General features: G+C 38.1%; 1 protein-coding gene across 7 annotated transcripts in view; it reads left to right on the forward strand.

The window, feature by feature from the left end:
- SSX2IP (SSX family member 2 interacting protein) overlaps positions 1 to 18,319 on the forward strand; it is a 42,750-nt gene extending 24,431 nt beyond the window's left edge. For 3 of the 7 annotated variants that reach the window (XM_032301419.1, XM_032301420.1, XM_032301421.1), the window contains exons 6-14: positions 1,288 to 1,423; positions 3,285 to 3,360; positions 3,431 to 3,620; positions 6,661 to 6,811; positions 8,801 to 8,937; positions 9,272 to 9,445; positions 12,571 to 12,685; positions 12,982 to 13,147; positions 17,459 to 18,319. In XM_032301419.1, the coding sequence (XP_032157310.1) occupies positions 1,288 to 1,423; positions 3,285 to 3,360; positions 3,431 to 3,620; positions 6,661 to 6,811; positions 8,801 to 8,937; positions 9,272 to 9,445; positions 12,571 to 12,685; positions 12,982 to 13,147; positions 17,459 to 17,633 (1,320 nt within the window). In that variant the 3' untranslated portion in view covers positions 17,634 to 18,319. The remainder of the gene's footprint in view (positions 1 to 1,287; positions 1,424 to 3,284; positions 3,361 to 3,430; positions 3,621 to 6,660; positions 6,812 to 8,800; positions 8,938 to 9,271; positions 9,446 to 12,570; positions 12,686 to 12,981; positions 13,148 to 17,458) is intronic. The other 4 variants (XM_032301422.1, XM_032301423.1, XM_032301424.1 and 1 more) reach the window with 4 other exon arrangements.
- The last annotated feature ends 690 nt before the right edge of the window (positions 18,320 to 19,009 follow it).

The following is a 19,009-nucleotide window of genomic DNA, read 5'->3' on the forward strand; positions in this document are numbered from 1 at the left end:
TCCAGTCAAGCTATTAATTACTTATCTAAATGGGCACAAGAGTTACTTTTTTTTTTTTTAAAAAGCAATTCACATTACAAAACTTATTTCTGATTGTTATCAACATCATGATTTTAATTTCATTTCTGCTACAGTGACTACTTAGTATTTGGATCTACAGAGTTAATGCATTTGAAATGACCATTTTTTAATGTATATAAGAAGAAATCATTATGTTCTTACCGCTCTGCACTTTGACCCTGGCCATGTAATAACTATAAAGACACAATATTTATTTTCAATGTTTTTTTTTTTTAACTAAAATTAAGGACTTTTAGGGGAGCTTATTTCTTTCATGATTTTATAGTGATTTAGGCAGATTGTTTTGTCATATTTTGACTGTTTAGTAATGCAGTTAGTGGATAGTGAAGTATCTTAAACTGCAAGGTTGCTTATGCATTTCCTTGGGTTGTTTCACTGAAAATTTTGACTAGATCTGCAGATTACACATAAGTGATTTGAATATAGTTAATCTTTAGTAGGAATTGAGTTAAACATCATCTCCAGCAGAGATTAAAAATGTTTATATAGAATAGAACACACTTTCTATCTAGGACTTCCTGAGAAGCGCCATAGATATAAACACGGAGCTGCAGGGCCGGACGCATAATAGGTACTCAGCAAGTGTTAGAGCCGGATCATGTCTGCTGTTTGGACTTACTCTAATTTGAGAACTGTTCATGATCAGATAAAAACAAACCTCCTTATGTGTTGTGATGTGCTAGGGCTTGTTTGTCACAGATTAACAAGGAATCACGTGAGTCAAGTCATTTACACAGTATAAGGAAGTCACTGCAGATAATCAGGTTAATTCTTGTTTCAGACGAAGCTTTAATCACTTTAATACTTCTCTAAGTGTTTCTGGTTTCTAAATGAGCAGAGTCTGTACGTAGCATAAAAAGGAGCACTGGGTGTTGTACATAAACAATGACTCTTAGAACACTGCATCAAAAACTAATGATGTATTTTATGGTGACGATCATAACACAATAAAGAAAAGGTAGAAAAATAATTTAGGAAGTTAGCAGCTCTACAAATTTCAGAATTAAGAAGTAAAGACTTCATGTGATTCACCTAATGATACTTTAAAAATTGATTTCCAGTGGTTATTGGGAAGGAAGAATAATCCTAAAATAAACTATTTTATGAGGAGGTGAATGCTAGGACTTCTCTTTTTTGAATTTACAAATCGTACCTGTGGTTATCAATCATAAAGGGATTCATTTGATCCAAAATGCTTTTTTCCAGGTACAAAAATTACAAAATATCATTGCAAGTCGAGCTACTCAGTATAATCATGATATGAAGAGAAAAGAACGTGAATATAATAAATTAAAGGAACGTCTGCATCAACTTGTTATGAACAAGAAGGATAAAAAAATAGGTAAGAAACCAACTGGTTAATATAAAGGAAATAAATAAAGCTAATATGCGAAAAAATAAATGAATAGATGGAACATGATAACTCATGAAGTATTATTTTTATGCTTTATGCAGTTGTTTGTAGATGGTGTGTATCCATATAAACTAGAAATCGAGGCAGCACACTAGCAAAAATAATAATTTTGCTTTGCTTCCTTTGTTGCATATAATTACAATTTTTTAAAAAAATACGACAGTTGTAGTTCCACAGAGGAAAAACTAAGCCAGAGGATCTTCTGATCTTCCATAACAAAGAACTGATCATATGAAAACTCAAGATGAGTGTCTTGAGTGTCAAAACAAGTGTGATTTTAGAATTGAGTTCATAAAATTATTTATCAGACCAAATCATTTACATCAGTTCTTTAAATAAGTGTTGCTGTGCATTTTTGAAGCAGCTAGTCTGAAGGATGGACTGTGAATTTTATGCTTATGGTTGTGCTTAAGGTGAACTTTTTTCTAGTGTTACTCTTTTGAAAATCAATTTGCAACTTCATCCGAGTATGTGCATAATTTCAGGGAAATCACATAGGTGGAAAAGTAGAACTATGTGCACATGCACGTGTGCACACACGCACACACACACACACGCACGACTACTACTGCGCAGATACAGTTCTGCTGGCCTGGGAAGATAACGGCACAGGAAATCCAAGCATTGATTTATCAGACAGTGGTTTCCAGGTGGACTGTAGGTCGTGTTCTAAGCCACAGTGTACGGTAATGCCCTGAACTGTGGTTTCCGAAGCTGAGCTTGGTGAGACTTGCTGACACAACAGCTGATGAGCAGGTGTCTCAGGCCGTCCTGTGGTGGGCCATGTCTGCTGTCAGCAGGCGGCTTGGTGCTGGTGGCATCCCCAGCAGAGCTCTTGCACTCAGTCGGCTAGCTTATTTTATAAAAATCACTGAAAAATGAAAGCATAATAAACAGTTAAGACAGCATTGGAAAATCTTTAGGTAATCAAATTTAAACTTCGTTGGTTAACCTCATGTTCATTCATGAATTAAATACAGAGCAGGAGGAAATGCTGGAAGTATAAAATGTAACACCTGATTAGAGAGGTTTATTAAAGATGTGACTGGTAACAGAGCCCTTATTTTATGGGAGTCTGACTGTTTCCTAGTCCAAACCTAACTGGAAGTGACAGTTTCGTAATGATTTTATCAAGTCTAAACTTACAGTAACTTACTGTCTTCTTACTTCCTTCTGATGGCAACTGCTTCCATCCCCCGCCAGACAGAAGAGAAAGTAATACACAGGGGCCTTGACTCCTTTGATGATGACAACACAGGGCTTGGCAGACTTTTTCTGTGAAGATTCTCCTAGTAAACATGTTCAGGTTTATGGAGTCTATAGTCTTTGGTCACAGCTGTTCACCCCTGCACTTGTAGCTAAAACTGTATTAACACATGGTCTGGCAGTGTGCTAATGAAATGTATCTAGAAAATCAGGCAGCTGGCCTGCAGGCCATAGTTTGCCAACCCCAATGATAAAATGAATAATGATAATAAAATAATACCAATCACTTTGTTAAGTGTTGTAACAACTTCTTTTACTCTTCACAGCAACTCTTGGGTAGATACTTACATTATTCCCTCTGTATTGATGAAGAAACAGGCTTCATAGTTAAATAACTGGTCAAGATCTTAGTGCTTCTCAGAGATGAAGAACTGGAACTTGAAATCCGGGCTGTTTGAGCCCAAGTCCTAATCTATACCAGGTTGACTTGTGTGTTCAGTCTGTATAGAGTGTGTTAGGGTTTTATACACTTAAACGTATGTATGGTAAGAATTGGTTTTGTTTTGCATGTTTGTGTTTGTAGCTATGGAAGTTTTAAATTATGTGGGGCGAGCCGATGGAAAAAGAGGCTCCTGGAGGACGGGTAAAACTGAGGCCAGGTAAGGTCCAATTTAAATTGATATATTTCATTAGTGTGTTCTTTCTATAACTGCATTTTCATACTGACAGTTTCTTCCTCAGGAATGAAGATGAAATGTATAAAATTCTCTTGAATGATTATGAATATCGTCAGAAACAAATCCTAATGGAAAATGCTGAACTTAAGAAGGTTCTTCAGCAAATGAAAAAGGAAATGATTTCTCTTCTTTCTCCCCAAAAGCAGAAACCTAGAGAAAGAGCAGATGATAGTACAGGAACTGTAAGTGGCTCTTTCCTCTCTAATAGAGTTTCGGAATGCTAAGTCAAACAATTTAGACAGTAGCTAGGTATTCCCATTGGGGACACCCTTGGTATTTTGGACAGAATGCTCATTGCTCTGCTACCCCTAGTCACTGTGACAATGACAACAGAATGTTCCTGTGGGTTTCTAGACGTGGCCTGAGAAATGATGTAAGTGACCTTCCAGGGACTTACTCTGTGCCACACACTGTGATAACCACTTTATGAACATGTCTCATTTCATTTTTCTAATTCAGTGTTTTGCATATCATAATTATCCCCATTTTATAGCTGAGAAAACTGACGCACACTCGTCTCATTAGCCAAGTATCACAGGTGACAGAGCTAGGATTTAAATTCAAGTTTGTCTCAGCCCAGAGTTCATGTTTTTAACCACTCTGCTGAGTATCCTCTAAATAGTTTAGGTATTGTGTACTTTAAGCAGGCTTGACTTTCGGAATGAAATGTTTATTGACTTTGGGAACCAACTCATCATTCAGTCCAGCAATTTGCAGAATGAACTTTATGTTCTGGTCCCCGGAAAGAAAAAGCAAAAAGGAATTTCGACTCCTTCCTTTGTCTCATTTGGGACTGTTACAACAAACTACCACAGACTGGGTGGTTAAAAACAACAGAAAATTATTTTTTACTGTTCTGGAGCTGGGAAGTTCAAACTCGGGATACTAGTAGGGACAGTGTCTGGGGAGAGTATGTCCTCCTGGTTGCACATTGCCGGCTCCTTGTACCCTCACCCTCCCATGCTGGGAAGAGGAGGAGCTCACCGGAGTCCCTTTTTAGGGGCACTCATCCCACGCACGAGGACACGACTTTTCATGACCTCCTCACTTCCTAAAGGCCCCACCTCTGAACACCTGCACATTGGGCCTTAGAATTTCACCATGAATTTGAGGAACATGAACATTCCGTCCATTGCATCATTCAAGAAGCTCTTTTGGGGAGATGGGGCATAGGCCAAAGTAATGGTTACACATCTTAGGAGCTGTAATAGGGTGATACAAACGTGCTGAGCAGAGGAAGTGTGGCAATCAAGGAAGGCCTCACAGACAAGAGTGACCTTTGAATTGGCTCTCAAGTTTTGGGGGTAGAAGTGTGTGACACAAGGGGAGTAATATGTGCGGAGGTCTGAAAACAAATCATGTAATGGGGAACATTTCTTTTAACTCAGTCGCTTTACATGTTTAAACTAGAGTCAGGCAAGTGACTAAAATCTGAAAATAAAGTTGATGGGGACTGCTAATTATCAGCAAGTCATCAGAACTTATTTTATAAACCTGTATGAGGGGATTATTTACCTTGTGGTATCACGATTAAGCACATCCCACCTTCTATTTCTTTTTTCCTTCTTTAAAAAAAAAAAATTACCTGAATGTCTTTGAAACTCCCAATCCAGGACCTGCTTGACCTCCGCCTTTTCTGTCCAAGTCTGTCACTTTTTGTTGTGTACGTGCACAAAGCCCTCTCCAGAGTGAGCAGTTCCCATTACTCCCGCAGCGTCTGCAGTTTTTGGCCCCACCTTTACTAACATTACCAGCGTGTATTCAGTGCAAGTAAGGAGTAACTCAAGGAGCCCTTTCTCAGATGTTTCAATTCCCCTCTCCTTGCCACTGCAGCCAGTGGGGAGTCTCCTGTATAATTCTTAAAAATTCAGGTGTTGACCTTTGGAGACGCAATAATCTCTTAAGTAGATTTCTTGTTTTTAAAAGATCTGCTTTTCTAGAATTTTTTTCTCTTGCAATTTAATTCTATTCCTTCTTTTCTTTTAAGGATTTTGGAGCTGTTATAGCAAGAGGAATAAGATTAACCTTAGAATGTCCAGGTAGCCTTGAGGTTTCATTAATTTATTATTGTGCTTAAGTATAGCTGCAACACATAACCAAAATTCAAGTTAATTTTTTATTTTCAGTGTGTGGTTTCAGTTTCATTCAGTCTGGGCAGTGTGAAGCAATTACTGTTCATTTTTTTAAATAATGGAATTATAGTATTCTGGCGTGCTTTAACACACAGAAGGTGTGGCTCCTTGGAAGAATTCCTGGCAAGTAGCTCCAGAGGCAACTTAGTAGCTCCAACCTGCTTCCCCTGGGAGACCTTGACCTCTGGCAGCCTTTGATACAGTTCTCCCCCTCTGAGTCACTCCCTCATTCCTGCCGTACCTGCCTGTGGGAACAGTCTGATCAGCATTTCTTTCATCTTTGATCTGTTTTCTTTTTTCCCCAGCAAGATATTTTATTGTTCATATCAAGGAAGTATATCTCTGTCCACTTTCCTGGATGTTAACAACAAATTTAGGACTTTGCAGATTATTATGCAGATATGTGTGTGTGTTTATAATAATACATATTATTATTTATGTAGCTGCAGATTATTTTGACATAATATATGTTAGTATTGTTTGCCTATGTTCTTTATCCTGCTTTGATTCTGTATGATTCTTTGTCAGTGGTTTGCTGTATTTTCCTATGATTTAGTGTCTTGGTAGAGTAAAAAGAAAAAGAATCCCTAGTTTTATTTTTTAAAATTATATGAAAAAAATAGGATTCACAGTTGCTTTTATTTTGTAGATAACCTCACTGGTTTATTTTTTTAAACAGACTAGGATGGGAGATAAGTTGATCTAACTTCAGATCTCAATTCTACCTCTTGGCTATATGATAATGGGCAGTATCTCTCCTTCTCTAAGCATCATTTTTCCCACATTGTAACATGATTTGGGAATTAAGTAGCATGTGAGAGCTCTAACATAACACTGGACAAGTAGAGAATAACTCTTCCTCACACAGCTCCATGACTCTTATCACTAACTATGTTTGGATTCAAAGTCATATTTGATGAGGCCTGAATTGGAGAATTTCTGTCTTTAATATTAGGTCATATATGCATAAGTGACAGCACAGAAATGATTTTGATAGGTATCTCTGATAATCAGTTTGATTACTACTGTCTGAGTATCTGGAGCCATTTTAAGATACTAGTCTTTCCTTCTCAATCTCTCTTGCTCGTAGGTTATCTCTGATACTGAAGAAGATGCTGGGGAACTGAGTAGGGAGAGCATGTGGGACCTTTCCTGTGAGACTGTAAGGGAGCAGCTTACCAACAGCATCAGAAAACAGTGGAGAATTTTGAAAAGTCATGTAGAAAAACTTGATAACCAAGGTAACTTACTGTCTTGGTGCCTGCAAAGTGAGTTATGACACTCGGTTCTTAATTTCAGTCACTTGGAAAGTCACGTCAGGGGCTCAAACCCTGAAGTACTGGAGCTCAGTTTGGTGGTTTGATAATCCACCAAAGCTTCTATCTACTTCTGGAGGTGAGGTTTGAACCTCACTGAGAAATACTTTCCCCTCAGTGAATCTTTCTCTGAATCATCGATTCTGAGTGCAACGTACAATTGAATAAGGTGAACTGAGTCTCTTCCCGATCTTGGAAATTAAGAATTTATTCGTGATATGGTATAAATATGAGCCTTTTGCTTATTATTCCTAGATATTTGCATACTCCTGGTTCCTACTAATTTATTTTTAAGTTACTTTCAGAATAATAGATGTTTAATATAAAATATCAATTAAGAAATATATGAAGTAGAATATTCAGGTTTCTGTTTCTTGTTCATGACACTTTACAGTTTGGTGCTTATCTTTCTGGATTTTTCTGTAGGCATTTACAAAATATATATTTTTTGAAGATTTTATTTCTTAATTTGATAGAGAACACAAGCAGGGGGAGCAGCAGGCAGAGGGAGAAACAGACTCCCCACTGAGTAGGGAGCCCAATGTTGGACTTGATCCCAGGACCCTGGGATCATGACCTGAAGCCAAAGGCAGACACTTAACTGGCTGAGCTACCCAGGCACCCACAAAATATTTATTTAAAAATATATAAAAAACTGGGGTGCCTGGTTGGCTCAGCATCTGACTCTTGGTTTCAGCTTAGGTCATGATCTCAAGGTTGTGGGATTGAGCCCCATGTGGGGCTCTGCACTCAGTGGGGAATGCTCGAGATTCTCTCTCTCCCTTCTCCCTCTGCCCCTTCTGCTGCTCATGCACATGTACTTGCACTCTTTCTCTGTAAAATAAATGGAATAAGATCTTTAAAATATATATATATGTATATATATATATACACACACACATACACATATATAAACAGAAATTGAACATTACATATTTTTTCTACACTGCTTTTTTCATTTAACACTGTATTTTAGACACCATTCCCTGTCACTGCAGATAGTATAGATTTACACTAATGAATGTATTCTTAATATTTATATTTGTTAAAGTTTGCATGCTTTTAAATCAAGAAAAAGTTTCTGCTCAGTAAATGAAGTCTGTTGAAAGAAAAGTTATTCTAAATGTCAGAAGTCATAAAGTCACTGTCAGTTGTCTTCAGTAGTAATGGGTAATCAGCAACATTTTGTGCCAAAATTAATTTACATGAGATTTTATTGATGTCAGTCTCCATCTCTTAGTAAATGGCAAGTGTGTTTAGACTTTGTTGAATAGGAATTTACAAGCTTTGTAGCATTGCATTGATCTTTGAAGAAGAGTCCAAAGTAGTTTATGGATTTGTTAATTATTTTTCTCTTTTGTGAATATCGATTGTCCATTATTTTAAGATTTTATTTATTTATTTGAGAGAGTGAGCAAGCGAGAGAGAGAGAGAGAGTGTGCGCGAGCAGGATGAGGGACAGAAGGACAAGCAGACTGCCTGCTGACCAGGGAGTCCAATGCAGGGCTTGATCCCTGGACTCTGGATCATGACCTGAGCTGAAGCCAGATGCTTTTAGGTTATTAGGACATAGTCTTGGGTAAGTAGGGATTACAGATTAAATGTTCATAGTAGAACTATTAGTAAAGATATCATTTTAGTCCCAAAATGGTACGAATTTGTAGTTGTCATGAATACTTTATAATAAGTTGCTTTGCTTTTTAAATTTTTTTATACTGCTAAATACTATAAATTTAGTTGTATTATTATAGCTTATGAAATTTTTAAAGGGCAAAGGGAATAAGTACCTTTTAGGAAAACCTATGAGAGTCTAGAAAGAGAAGTTCTGAGAGCCTTGATTTTTAACTATAATTCTAAAAGCACCATAAACTGAGTGGTGTAAAAACCTACATAAAATGACTGGTTTTATGTTAGTTTCAAAGGTACACCTAGAAGGTTTTAACGATGAAGACGTCATCTCACGACAAGACCACGAACAAGAAACTGAAAAACTCGAGTTAGAAATTCAGCAGTGTAAAGAAATGATTAAAACTCAGCAGCAGCTTTTACAGGTTGGTGTGAGTTGCCTTTTCAAGCTGTTTTCCTGTGAGAGTGGTCAGGATTTTAACTGAGCCTTGCTAGATTGTTCCTCCTGCATCTCAGAAGATCTGGAGCGTTGGTCGTTTTTCTGCTCTCAGCTCAGTTCTTGGCTTGCTGACAGGTACAATGTACGCTGTTCCTCAGGCGGGACTTCGCCAGCTGGAAAATGAGAATCCTTGCTTGCCTTTCTGGTTTTTCATCATTTCTGTCCTTCCCTGAAAGTTTGACCCTGCTTCCCTTGCTCTAATTTTAACGGGGAGCATTGCAGGGACCCCCTGGAACTTACTATGTTTCCAAATTTAATAGCAGCAGCTCGCTACTGCGTGTGACGATGACACCACTTCCCTGCTACGAGACTGTTACTTGCTGGAAGAGAAGGAGCGTCTCAAGGAAGAGTGGTCCCTGTTTAAAGAGCAAAAAAAGAATTTCGAGAAGGAAAGACGAAGCTTTACAGAAGCGGCTATTCGCCTCGGCCTAGAGGTATTTTCAACAAGTAGCTTTCCTTGCAGAGCTTTGGGGAGTTCTAGGGAGGTGCAGCAGACTGCATCCAAGTTCTGCCTTTGGTTGTTTCTTTGCTATCCGGTGTTTGTTTTTTCCAAGTATTTTACCAGTGATCTTATAACTGGAAGGGATTGTAAGCACGTGAACTACTTTAGAAGGATATTGTTCTGCCTTTACCAGATTTGGGAATTGAAACTTTTCTTTTTAGAAAACCATAAGCATCCATTATCCCCTTTGGGTGGGCTTTCTACTAATGAGTGTTTAGCTTCCTACAGGAGATCTCTCTTGGACACTTGTGATCTGGCCACTGTCAGTAGCTACAGCATCAAAAGACAGTGTGACTGAGAGCCTTTTTGTTGTTTAGGAAGCTGGAGAGGGGAGTATGAATGGAAGCTCTCCCCCCCCCCACCCCAGTGATATGTACATACCCCTTCTACAGCTCGCTTTTTAACTGAACAATTTGTTAACCCTCATATTTCCCTTTCAAAAATTGTAGAAGTAATGTGTTGAACATGGTTTCAAAAATAAAAACCTGTATAAAAAGCCACAAAGTGAAAAAATATCACCCATTCTTACCGCCAGTTTAATTCCTCAGAGGTAACAACTAACTTGTAATTCTTCTGGGAAGTACTATTTTCACTTTAATATACTTCAGCCTTTTCCCCTTGATAAAAGTCTGTTGATTCCCCTGCTGTGAAAAATAAAGAATTTCTATCCTTATCATACCTCCCATCTACACTGTTCCTCACTGTGTATGTGTATATATATATATATATATATATATATATATATACATATATATATATGACTTCTTCATCATATTATTAACATTTTTAACCTCACTTTTTAAAAACGGTTTCTTATGGTTGACTTTTTCTTTAACTATTATATTTAATGCTTCCATTTCATGTTTGCTCCTCTTGAGACAGTGTCCGTTTATCCCAATGAAAACTGAAATTCTTTTTTTTTTTTTTAAAGATTTTATTTATTTATTTGATAGACAGAGATCACAAGTAGGCAGAGAGGCAGGCAGAGAGAGAGGGAAAGCAGGCTCCCTGCTGAGCGGAGAGCCCGATGTGGGGCTCTATCCCAGGACCCAGGGATCATGCATGACCTGAGCTGAAGGCAGAGGCTTTAACCCACTGAGCCACCCAGGTGCCCCGAAAGCTGAAATTCTTGGAGTCACCCTTGTTCCACTTCTCTTGTCCCTCTCCTTCCCAGTTTTTGTCTGTGCTTTTCTTTTTCATTGTCAAGTGTTAGCCTGTGAAGTAATCCAGGTGTAAGTACTTTGGGCAAGACTGAGACTTAACACTTGAAAGAACACTGACAGCATCATGATTCTGTAAATGTTCATTCTCTAACCTAGTAATACATTTGGCCACATAGAAAATATTCTGTGTTATTAAGACTGCCGCCTGGAAGAGAATCTTTTATATATACCTGTGTAGTGAATCCCTTGACTTTCTTTGTACCTTTATGATTTCCTGACTCACATTCAGCTTATGTTATTTCTCATGTTATCTTCTTTCTTGGGTTCCTTTGTCAATTTGCTATATTACCTTCTTGAGTAATTTTTTTTGTAAGTATTGTGTGAGTGAAAAGTATACTGAATTCTAGAATATCCAAAAATAAATTCATATGATTGGTTTGTCTGGATACAGAATTTAGTTTCCAACTTTTTCTCTCAAAACTTTGAGTTACTCCCTTTCTTCGGCTGTTTGGTTTTACTAGGGAGAAGCCTGGTTATTATATAGCCTACTTATACAGTACTTTGTCAATATCCTGCTTTGTTTTTGCCTTCTCTCCTTCTTTTCTCCCATCTTTTTATCTTAAAGTTCCAAAATTTTACTAGGATATATCTAGGCGTAGCTCCTTTTCAGCCTCAAGACACTGTATTTCTTCCATTTAGGGATATTTTCTTTAGTTCTGTATTTTTTCCTTCTCTAACTTTTCTTGCATTCTGGAATGATTTTACTAGGCAAATGGTTGGCCTCTGACTATATCTATAGATTAACTTTATGTTCTGAATTCAGAGATATTTTCTCACTTTTAACTCTTTCCTTCATCCACTGAGTTTTTATTTTAGATTTGTTTTTTTTCTTGTGTCCTCATTTTTTGCTTTTCCTTATATAGCACTATATTATTTTACAGATGTGTTCATAAATCTGATCATTTGTGTCAGAATTTTTTTAAAAGGGCCTCTTGAACTATCTTATCTCTGGTCCAATCTCTTTATTTTGGCTATTTTTCTGTCATGCTCTTAGTTTTCTTCAAATGTCTGGCGATGCATGATTTTGTATTGAATTTAGGAATGAAAGACTATGTTCTGTTTAAAGTAACTAGCATGGAAGTCCTCCACAGCTGTGAAAATCTGTCTCAGCAATAGCTAACTTTCTCAGAAAATTTGCACCAGCATTTTCTCCTAACTTCAGGGAACCTATTTCTGGGTCTCTGTCTCCCAGCCTGTTTCAAGAGATACTCTGGTTACTTGGTTTCCTGTTCCCAGCTCTCTGTAGGAGAAACTATCTGCCTCTGGGCATTGGGGCCACTGGGGCCAGGGAAGGATGAGAAGGAAGCGTGAGCGACCTGAGGGCTGAGGGTGAGTTTAGGATTATCAACTGTTGGAAAGGGGAAGGTCTGACATGTGCCCTCTTGTGGTTTAGTGGTGATGGCTGCCGGCGCTGGTAGATGGTAGAGGTTGAGAGCAATGCCTGGTAAAGTTACAGCTCCTTTTTCTCAAGGATTCATTTGCAGTGGATATTTTTCTGTTGTTTGTACTTCTATATTTATAATGTTCTGTATGTTCAGGAGTTTAGCTAATATGCTATGATTTTTGTTTTTGGATTGTCCATTTGAGTTTACTCAAAACAGATGTGAAAATAGTGATGAGTTGTTTATTAGGTGAAATGGATGATTTTTTCTTTCTTAAATATAATTTACTTAAATAAAATTTTTCTTAGTTTTCTAGGTTAATTCATTTGACTTACAAAATCTGTATGATAGCCAGAAAGCAAACACCAACAACTACAGAAGTCATGGGAAATGCCAACAATGTGAATGTTGAAATATTGATCAATATTTCTTTGGTTTGCTTGTTATGATAGAGAAAGGCATTTGAAGAAGAAAGAGCCAGTTGGTTAAAGCAACAGTTTTTAAATATGACTACATTTGACCACCAGAACTCAGAAAATATGAAACTTTTCAGTGCCTTCTCAGGAAGTAAGTACTTCGTTAACTCTTTAATCAGAAAATGCATGTAAATAGATACTGTCCATTATTAATAGGCAACTTTGCAGATCACCAAATATTTTTAAAACTAGATCCTTATATGTTTATGGAATATGCAGAAGAGATGGCGAGATTAGATCAACCAGAGTCAAGGGCTAGAGGGGCCACCCACCTTAACTTGTTCTACCCCAGACCTCACCCCCTGCAGAAGATCATCATAGTTAATACCCTTCACCTTGTTGATACCTCACCATACACACTTACTATGTTCTTTTCTCTCTTCACAGGTTCTGATCGGGACAGTCTAACAGTGCACTCAAGGCCACGGCAGAAGAAGCCTCACGGCGTGTCTAACGGATCTCTGGTTTGCGCATCCAAACTTACTAAGTCTCTTCCCGCTTCTCCTTCTACTTCAGACTTTTGCCAGACACGTTCCTGTGCGTCTGAGCATAGGTACTGGTCTGTAGGTGATCTTTGCATGTTTCTGTCCCACTGCTGGAGTTGCATTGTTGAGGGCAAGTTGGCATGTCTGTGGTGTTAGCAATGGTAGTGGCTTTGGAGAGCATTTAGTAGGTTGATCATTTGTTGTGCAAGTATTTATTGGGCAGCCATCGTGTAAGGACACCTGTTAGGTGCTGGGAAGACAGTAGTGAGCAAGGTAGACCTGGTTCCATTCTGCTGGGAGTGAAATCATATGATGTTATTCATTTCACTTCACATCCAAAGAACAATTTAAAAACAGTCTTATTTACAGGAATCACTTAGTATTTTGAATTCTTTAATTTTATTAAATAGAAGTATATTTTCATCATCTTTGTAGAATATTATATTTTAAAATTTCTTTTGCTATTCCCATTTTATTGGTGTTGAAGGGCAAAGAACTGAGAAAAATGTCCTCATAGTGACTGGTAAAAATCTGTGCTCAAAAATGACAGGGTCACAAAAAGTTGTTCCCCAACCCCAGGAAACCCATATATTTCTTTTCTTTCTTTCTTTCTTTCTTTTTTTTTTTTTTTTTTTTTTTTTAACCCATGTATCTCTATTAACTGGTACGTTTTGGTATTTTTCTCTGTGTCAAGTTGTTAAGTCACCTTATAAGGTGGAAAATCAGCATTTTGCCTAGGAGCCTATTCCAAGGTTAATTAGCTAAGCACATAGAACATTCCTAGTGAGAGAGGAATTGAAAAGAGCAAAAGGATACCTTGGAAAGAGTGGTGGTGATCTCTCCTCTTAACCACAGTGGGAGATGGTAGCATGAGGGGCGGTGTGTTTGGCAGGTTCCCTAGAGAGCAGGTTTCGGAGCTCTGGTATGCTTGACCTGTGGTTGTGAGAGGCTAGTCTGGACGTAAGTGTTGAAGAAGCCCATTAGCCCGTGGACCAAGAATTGTTGAATAAATGAATTTAAAAATGAAAATATGAAGCTTAAAAAGAATAAGACCCTGTATGTATTGTTAATTTGTAAAAAGAGTAGGACCCTAAATATTGAGGGGCCAAAAAGAGCGTGGGAAGAGTCCTCCAAGCAAGTGTTCCACCTGAGGCGGAACACTGGTGTGTTTGTGGAGGACGAGTGGTGTTAGTGAGCAAGACCAAGAGGGGAGAGGGGCGGTAAAGGGTGGGCAGGCGTCACACCCTGTAAGGCCCTGGGTGAGTAGATGAGGAAACCAGCTTTATTATGTAGAAGTTCAGCTATCTACAGGTGAAGAGAGAATAAAGTCATGATGCCCTTCACCCATCACCCAGCTTCAACAATTATCAACTCGTGACCATGTTGTTCATCCTTAACCCCATTCTGCTATCCCCACACACATGCACATATTTGACTTCTCATTTGTGAAGTATTTTAGTCTGTATTTGTAGGATTGGATTATTGTTCTGAGGGCAACAGGAAAAGCATTGGAGATGGTTAAATAGGAGAGTGAAAAAAAAAATCTGTTTGAAAAGGTGACTGTTTTCTTACATGGGAAAAAGACTATAGGATCCCATGCTAGATGCCAGGAAACACAGTTAGGAGGCTCCTGGGGAGTTGCAGTGAGATGGTCACAGTTTAGGCAAGGGTTGTAACATGAAGGCAGACCTGATGGGATCAGTTAAGAGCCAACAGATTGACTAATGGGTGAGTTTGGGGAGTGAAAGTTTGGGATTTACAATAAAAAAATACTGTAAGTTCAGTATTGTCTTATACAGAATGTTATTAAACTCCCAAATTTGACCAATCAGAACCACCTGTATAAATATCACAAATTCTAGTTACCGTTTTCAGCTGTGTTCTCTATCCGAGAGAGAACATAGCAGTTGCCTCGATTATTTTTATGTCTCTATAATTCTTACTTTTTAATCTAATTATTTTTAGTTAATAAATATTTGCATTAATAATCATTTAGGACATTATTTTGTGCTAATAAAGGTAAGTCCAGCATTTAGTACCTACATGAGATTTCAGTGATGATACATTTAGAGCACTTAAAACAGTACTTGGTCCATTATCAGCCATATTGGTCCATATTCAGTAGCAGGCTATGAAAATGAAAATACATGTAAACATATATGGATTATAAAAGTGCTTTTCTCCTTCATGTATTCCGAGGGTTAAACAACATCAGTGACATAGAAACAATTTTTTTTTAAGATTTTTATTTATTTATTTGACACAGAGACAGCGAGAGGGGACACAAGCAGGGGGAGTAGGAGAGAGAGAATAGGCTTCCTGTTGAGTAGGAAGCCCAGTGGGTGTGGGGTTTTGATCCCAGGACCCTGGGATCATGACCTGGGCTCAAGGCAGATGCTTAACCACTGAGCCACCCAGGTGCCACCTAGAAACAGAATTTTAAGCATAAAGAAACTCCATTGAGCTATTCATGTTCATGGTCATTGGCTTCTGAAGATAAAACACAGAATTGAGTTACTAGTTATCAGGAGAGAAGCTGTAGAGCTTGACATAGTTCTCAAAATTTTAAGTTATTTGGTAAATTTGGACTCCTTGCTCCTGAAGCACCTTGGATCTGGGTTTGTAATAAGATTATAACAAAATGATAGGAGAATTTATAGCTAATTTCTACATCAACAACCTCATTGCTTCTACACTGTAGAATGGAAAATTTTACACAAAGTAATTTAGGTACAGAATTACAGAGAAAATTTAGTTGATCATTGAGCTTATTTTGTCTGAGATGGCAAGGTTTCCCAGGGCTGAATTATAAGCAAGTTCTTTTTTTCTTTTAAGTATTGGCAAATAAGCGTAAATAAAATTTTTAATTGTTTTGGGTTTCGATTTTTAGAATTAAAACAACTTTTTTTTTTTTTTAGGATTGGCACATTGAGTTTGAGTTAGTAAGCCAAAGTGACAAAAAATGCATATTTAGGGGAAAAAAATGTATATTTGTGGAAAAAATTATATATGATATTTAGTTGGTAAAAATGTTTCATTTGTTGACTTAACTCCTTAGATCTGAAAGTAGTCATTTAGGCAGATTTTTTAAAAAAGATTTTATTTTTTATTAGAGAGAGAGAATGGGTGAAGGGGGTGATGTGCAGGGACAGAGGGAAAAGTAGATTCCCCACTGAGCAGGGAGCCTCACCTGGGGCTCCATCCCAAGACCTGGGATCATGACCTGAGCCGAAGGCAGATGCTTTAACCCACTGAGCCATCCAGGCACGCCAGATTTTTTGTTTTGAGGTTGGTCGCAGAATACCTCTCAGATTGTGTCATTGAAGGGTAGCAGCTGTGTCTGTGTTCAGACACTGAGATTGTTACCCCCAGACACAACTGAGCATTGGTGTAAGTGCTTAATGTGTGTTAACTCAGTTCCATCCGCCTCTATGAGGTAGATGCTATTATTATTTCCATCTTAGAACTGAGGAAGCTGAAGAAACCGTGACTAGTGAGCTGAACAGGCCAGTGGGGATGAGCCTAAACCCTCTGACTTTAGAGTCTCAACTCCTTACTGCTTGTGTCAGCACTCGTTAAATAGCTGTGCGGGGCAATGGCTGGGTGGAGGAAAGCTTGCATGAGCAAACGGATGTGTGAGGAGTAAAACAGAGATTATTAAATAGTGGCAGGAAGACAGGGACATAAGGATATATGAGCTTTCAAATTTCACACGTTCTGTCTATGTTAGGCCTCAGTGGTGTAGAGAATGTCAGAGTAGACCAAAGAAATAAGTAGATGGGTAAACAGATAAAAAGGTAGATAGATAGGCTAAAAGTGACAAATTAGGACGTTTTGAAACACTTCTTTGTTCCTAATCTGTGTGTCCTCAGATTTTACTTAGCATAGGACAAGGGGCGGTTGGACCTTCAGGCAGAGCTTAAGTATAAAAGAAGGAGGAGATGATTATTAAGATCTATCTCTCTGATGGAGGCTTAATACTCCATAGAATACCCAACTTTTGTAGCAACATGGATGCACTGGAAGAGATTATGCTGAATGAAATAAGTCAAGCAGAGGGAGTCAATTATCATATGGTTTCACTTATTTGTGGAGCATAACAAATAGAATGGAGGACATGGGGAGATAGAGAGGAGGAGGGAGTTGGAGGAAAGTGGAAGGGGAGGTGATCCATGAGAGACTATGGACTCTGAAAAACAGTCAGGGTTTTGAAGGGGCAGGGGGGTGAGAGGTCGGGGTACCAGGTGGTGGGTATTATAGAGGGCACGGATTGCATGGAGCATTGGATGTGGTGCAAAAATAATGAACACTGTTATGCTGAAAATAAATAAAAAATAAATAAATTTTTAAAAAAAGATCTATCTTTCTTTTCCCAACAGCTCCATCAGTGTACTGAACATAACTCCTGAGGAAACTAAACCAAATCAGGTTGGAGGAGAAGGTACAAGTCAGAAATGGAGCATGGCCTCAGGCTCTGGATCACAGGAAGGTTGCTACAGTGGCTGCTCCTTGACCCACACGAACTCCCATGTAGAAAAAGATGACTTACCTTAGACATGCAGCCTGGACTTGTTCTCACAAACACGTTCACCAGATTGCACATCTCAGCTGAAACAGGGTGTGTCATAAAGTCATAAAGTCCGTCGTCTCTGATAATTTAAGATGGTCTGAGGTGTTTGTTTGGACTTTCCTGTTCCTCCCCCAAAGAGCTAAAATGTTGAATCTATTTAAAAGGATATAAAAGCTTTGGATATGTATTTTTAGTAACAGAAGCATCTGGTTCTGTGAATAGAGGAATGTATATGTTTGGATGGGAACAGAAGCACTAGAATGAGTTTCCTCTTATAGGTATTAAAAAATAGCACTTTTAAGAAACTGATTATTGTAAATGTTTTAATTTTGTCTCATATGTAGTTGGCATTGGAAGTTTAGCCTTTACTTGAATGTACACTGTAGATTTTTAACAAAGCAAGTTCTATATTTATTATGTTTAGTGTGATTTGAAATTTCCTCTTTCATATGTTTTAAATAAAGTGAAATTTATGTATGTTTTGTACATAGATATACATGATTATGTTAAGAGGCTTTAAGATTTAAAAATTTTACACATCCATAATTATAGTATTTCATGCCAATAAAATTTTTTTAGTGGTATTCTGTTTACAGATGTGTTAGAGCCATTGCCACATTATGTTCAAGAATTTTTTGAATGCATCTGAGCAATAAATACTCAAAAGCTGTTCCATGAAGCTGATTCTTTAGATAATTATCACTACCGTTACATTTTTGAGATTTCTAGAGCAGCAGACTTTTATATATTTTGGATATTATAATTTTTTGAAGAACTTCTGATGACAGGAGAAGCAAGACAACAAAAGTACCTTGGATAAACAATTAAAGAATATTGTTTTAAGATATTTGGGGTGAGAGAAGATATTTAAATACCTGAATAGGGATATTTTCTTTACTACATGAGGACCAGTCCCGCAACCACAACTTCGGGCTTGGTATAATTTGGGGTATGTGCTGCTCATGATAAATCTGACAATGTGAAAAGCACCCGACTTTGTCTATCATCCTACCACTCTGGACAAACTTGAGTCCTCTCGCTTTCGGAACTGCTTGCGTGTTTCTGCATGTTGTTAGTGACGACGATAACTGTAGGTCCGGGCTCGTTCCCAGAACTTGGACCACAGAGCTTCGGCGCCGAGCCCTGTGTGCACATAGAAGCCTGCACAGATCAGCCCGGCTCGAGCCTGCAGGGCTCGCCTGCCTTCCGGTTCTCTAGTGAGTAGTCAGCCACAGACATAATTCACCCTGTAGGGCTGTTCTGTTTAAATTCAGCATGTGAAAAGTGGTCTTATTTTTGTCCTCCACCTACTGTATAGGAGTTTGTGTAGCAGCAACCATTTTTTCAGGGCTGAGAGACT

Source organism: Mustela erminea, chromosome 10, assembly GCF_009829155.1.
Source record: "Mustela erminea isolate mMusErm1 chromosome 10, mMusErm1.Pri, whole genome shotgun sequence".
NCBI lineage: Eukaryota > Metazoa > Chordata > Mammalia > Carnivora > Mustelidae > Mustela > Mustela erminea.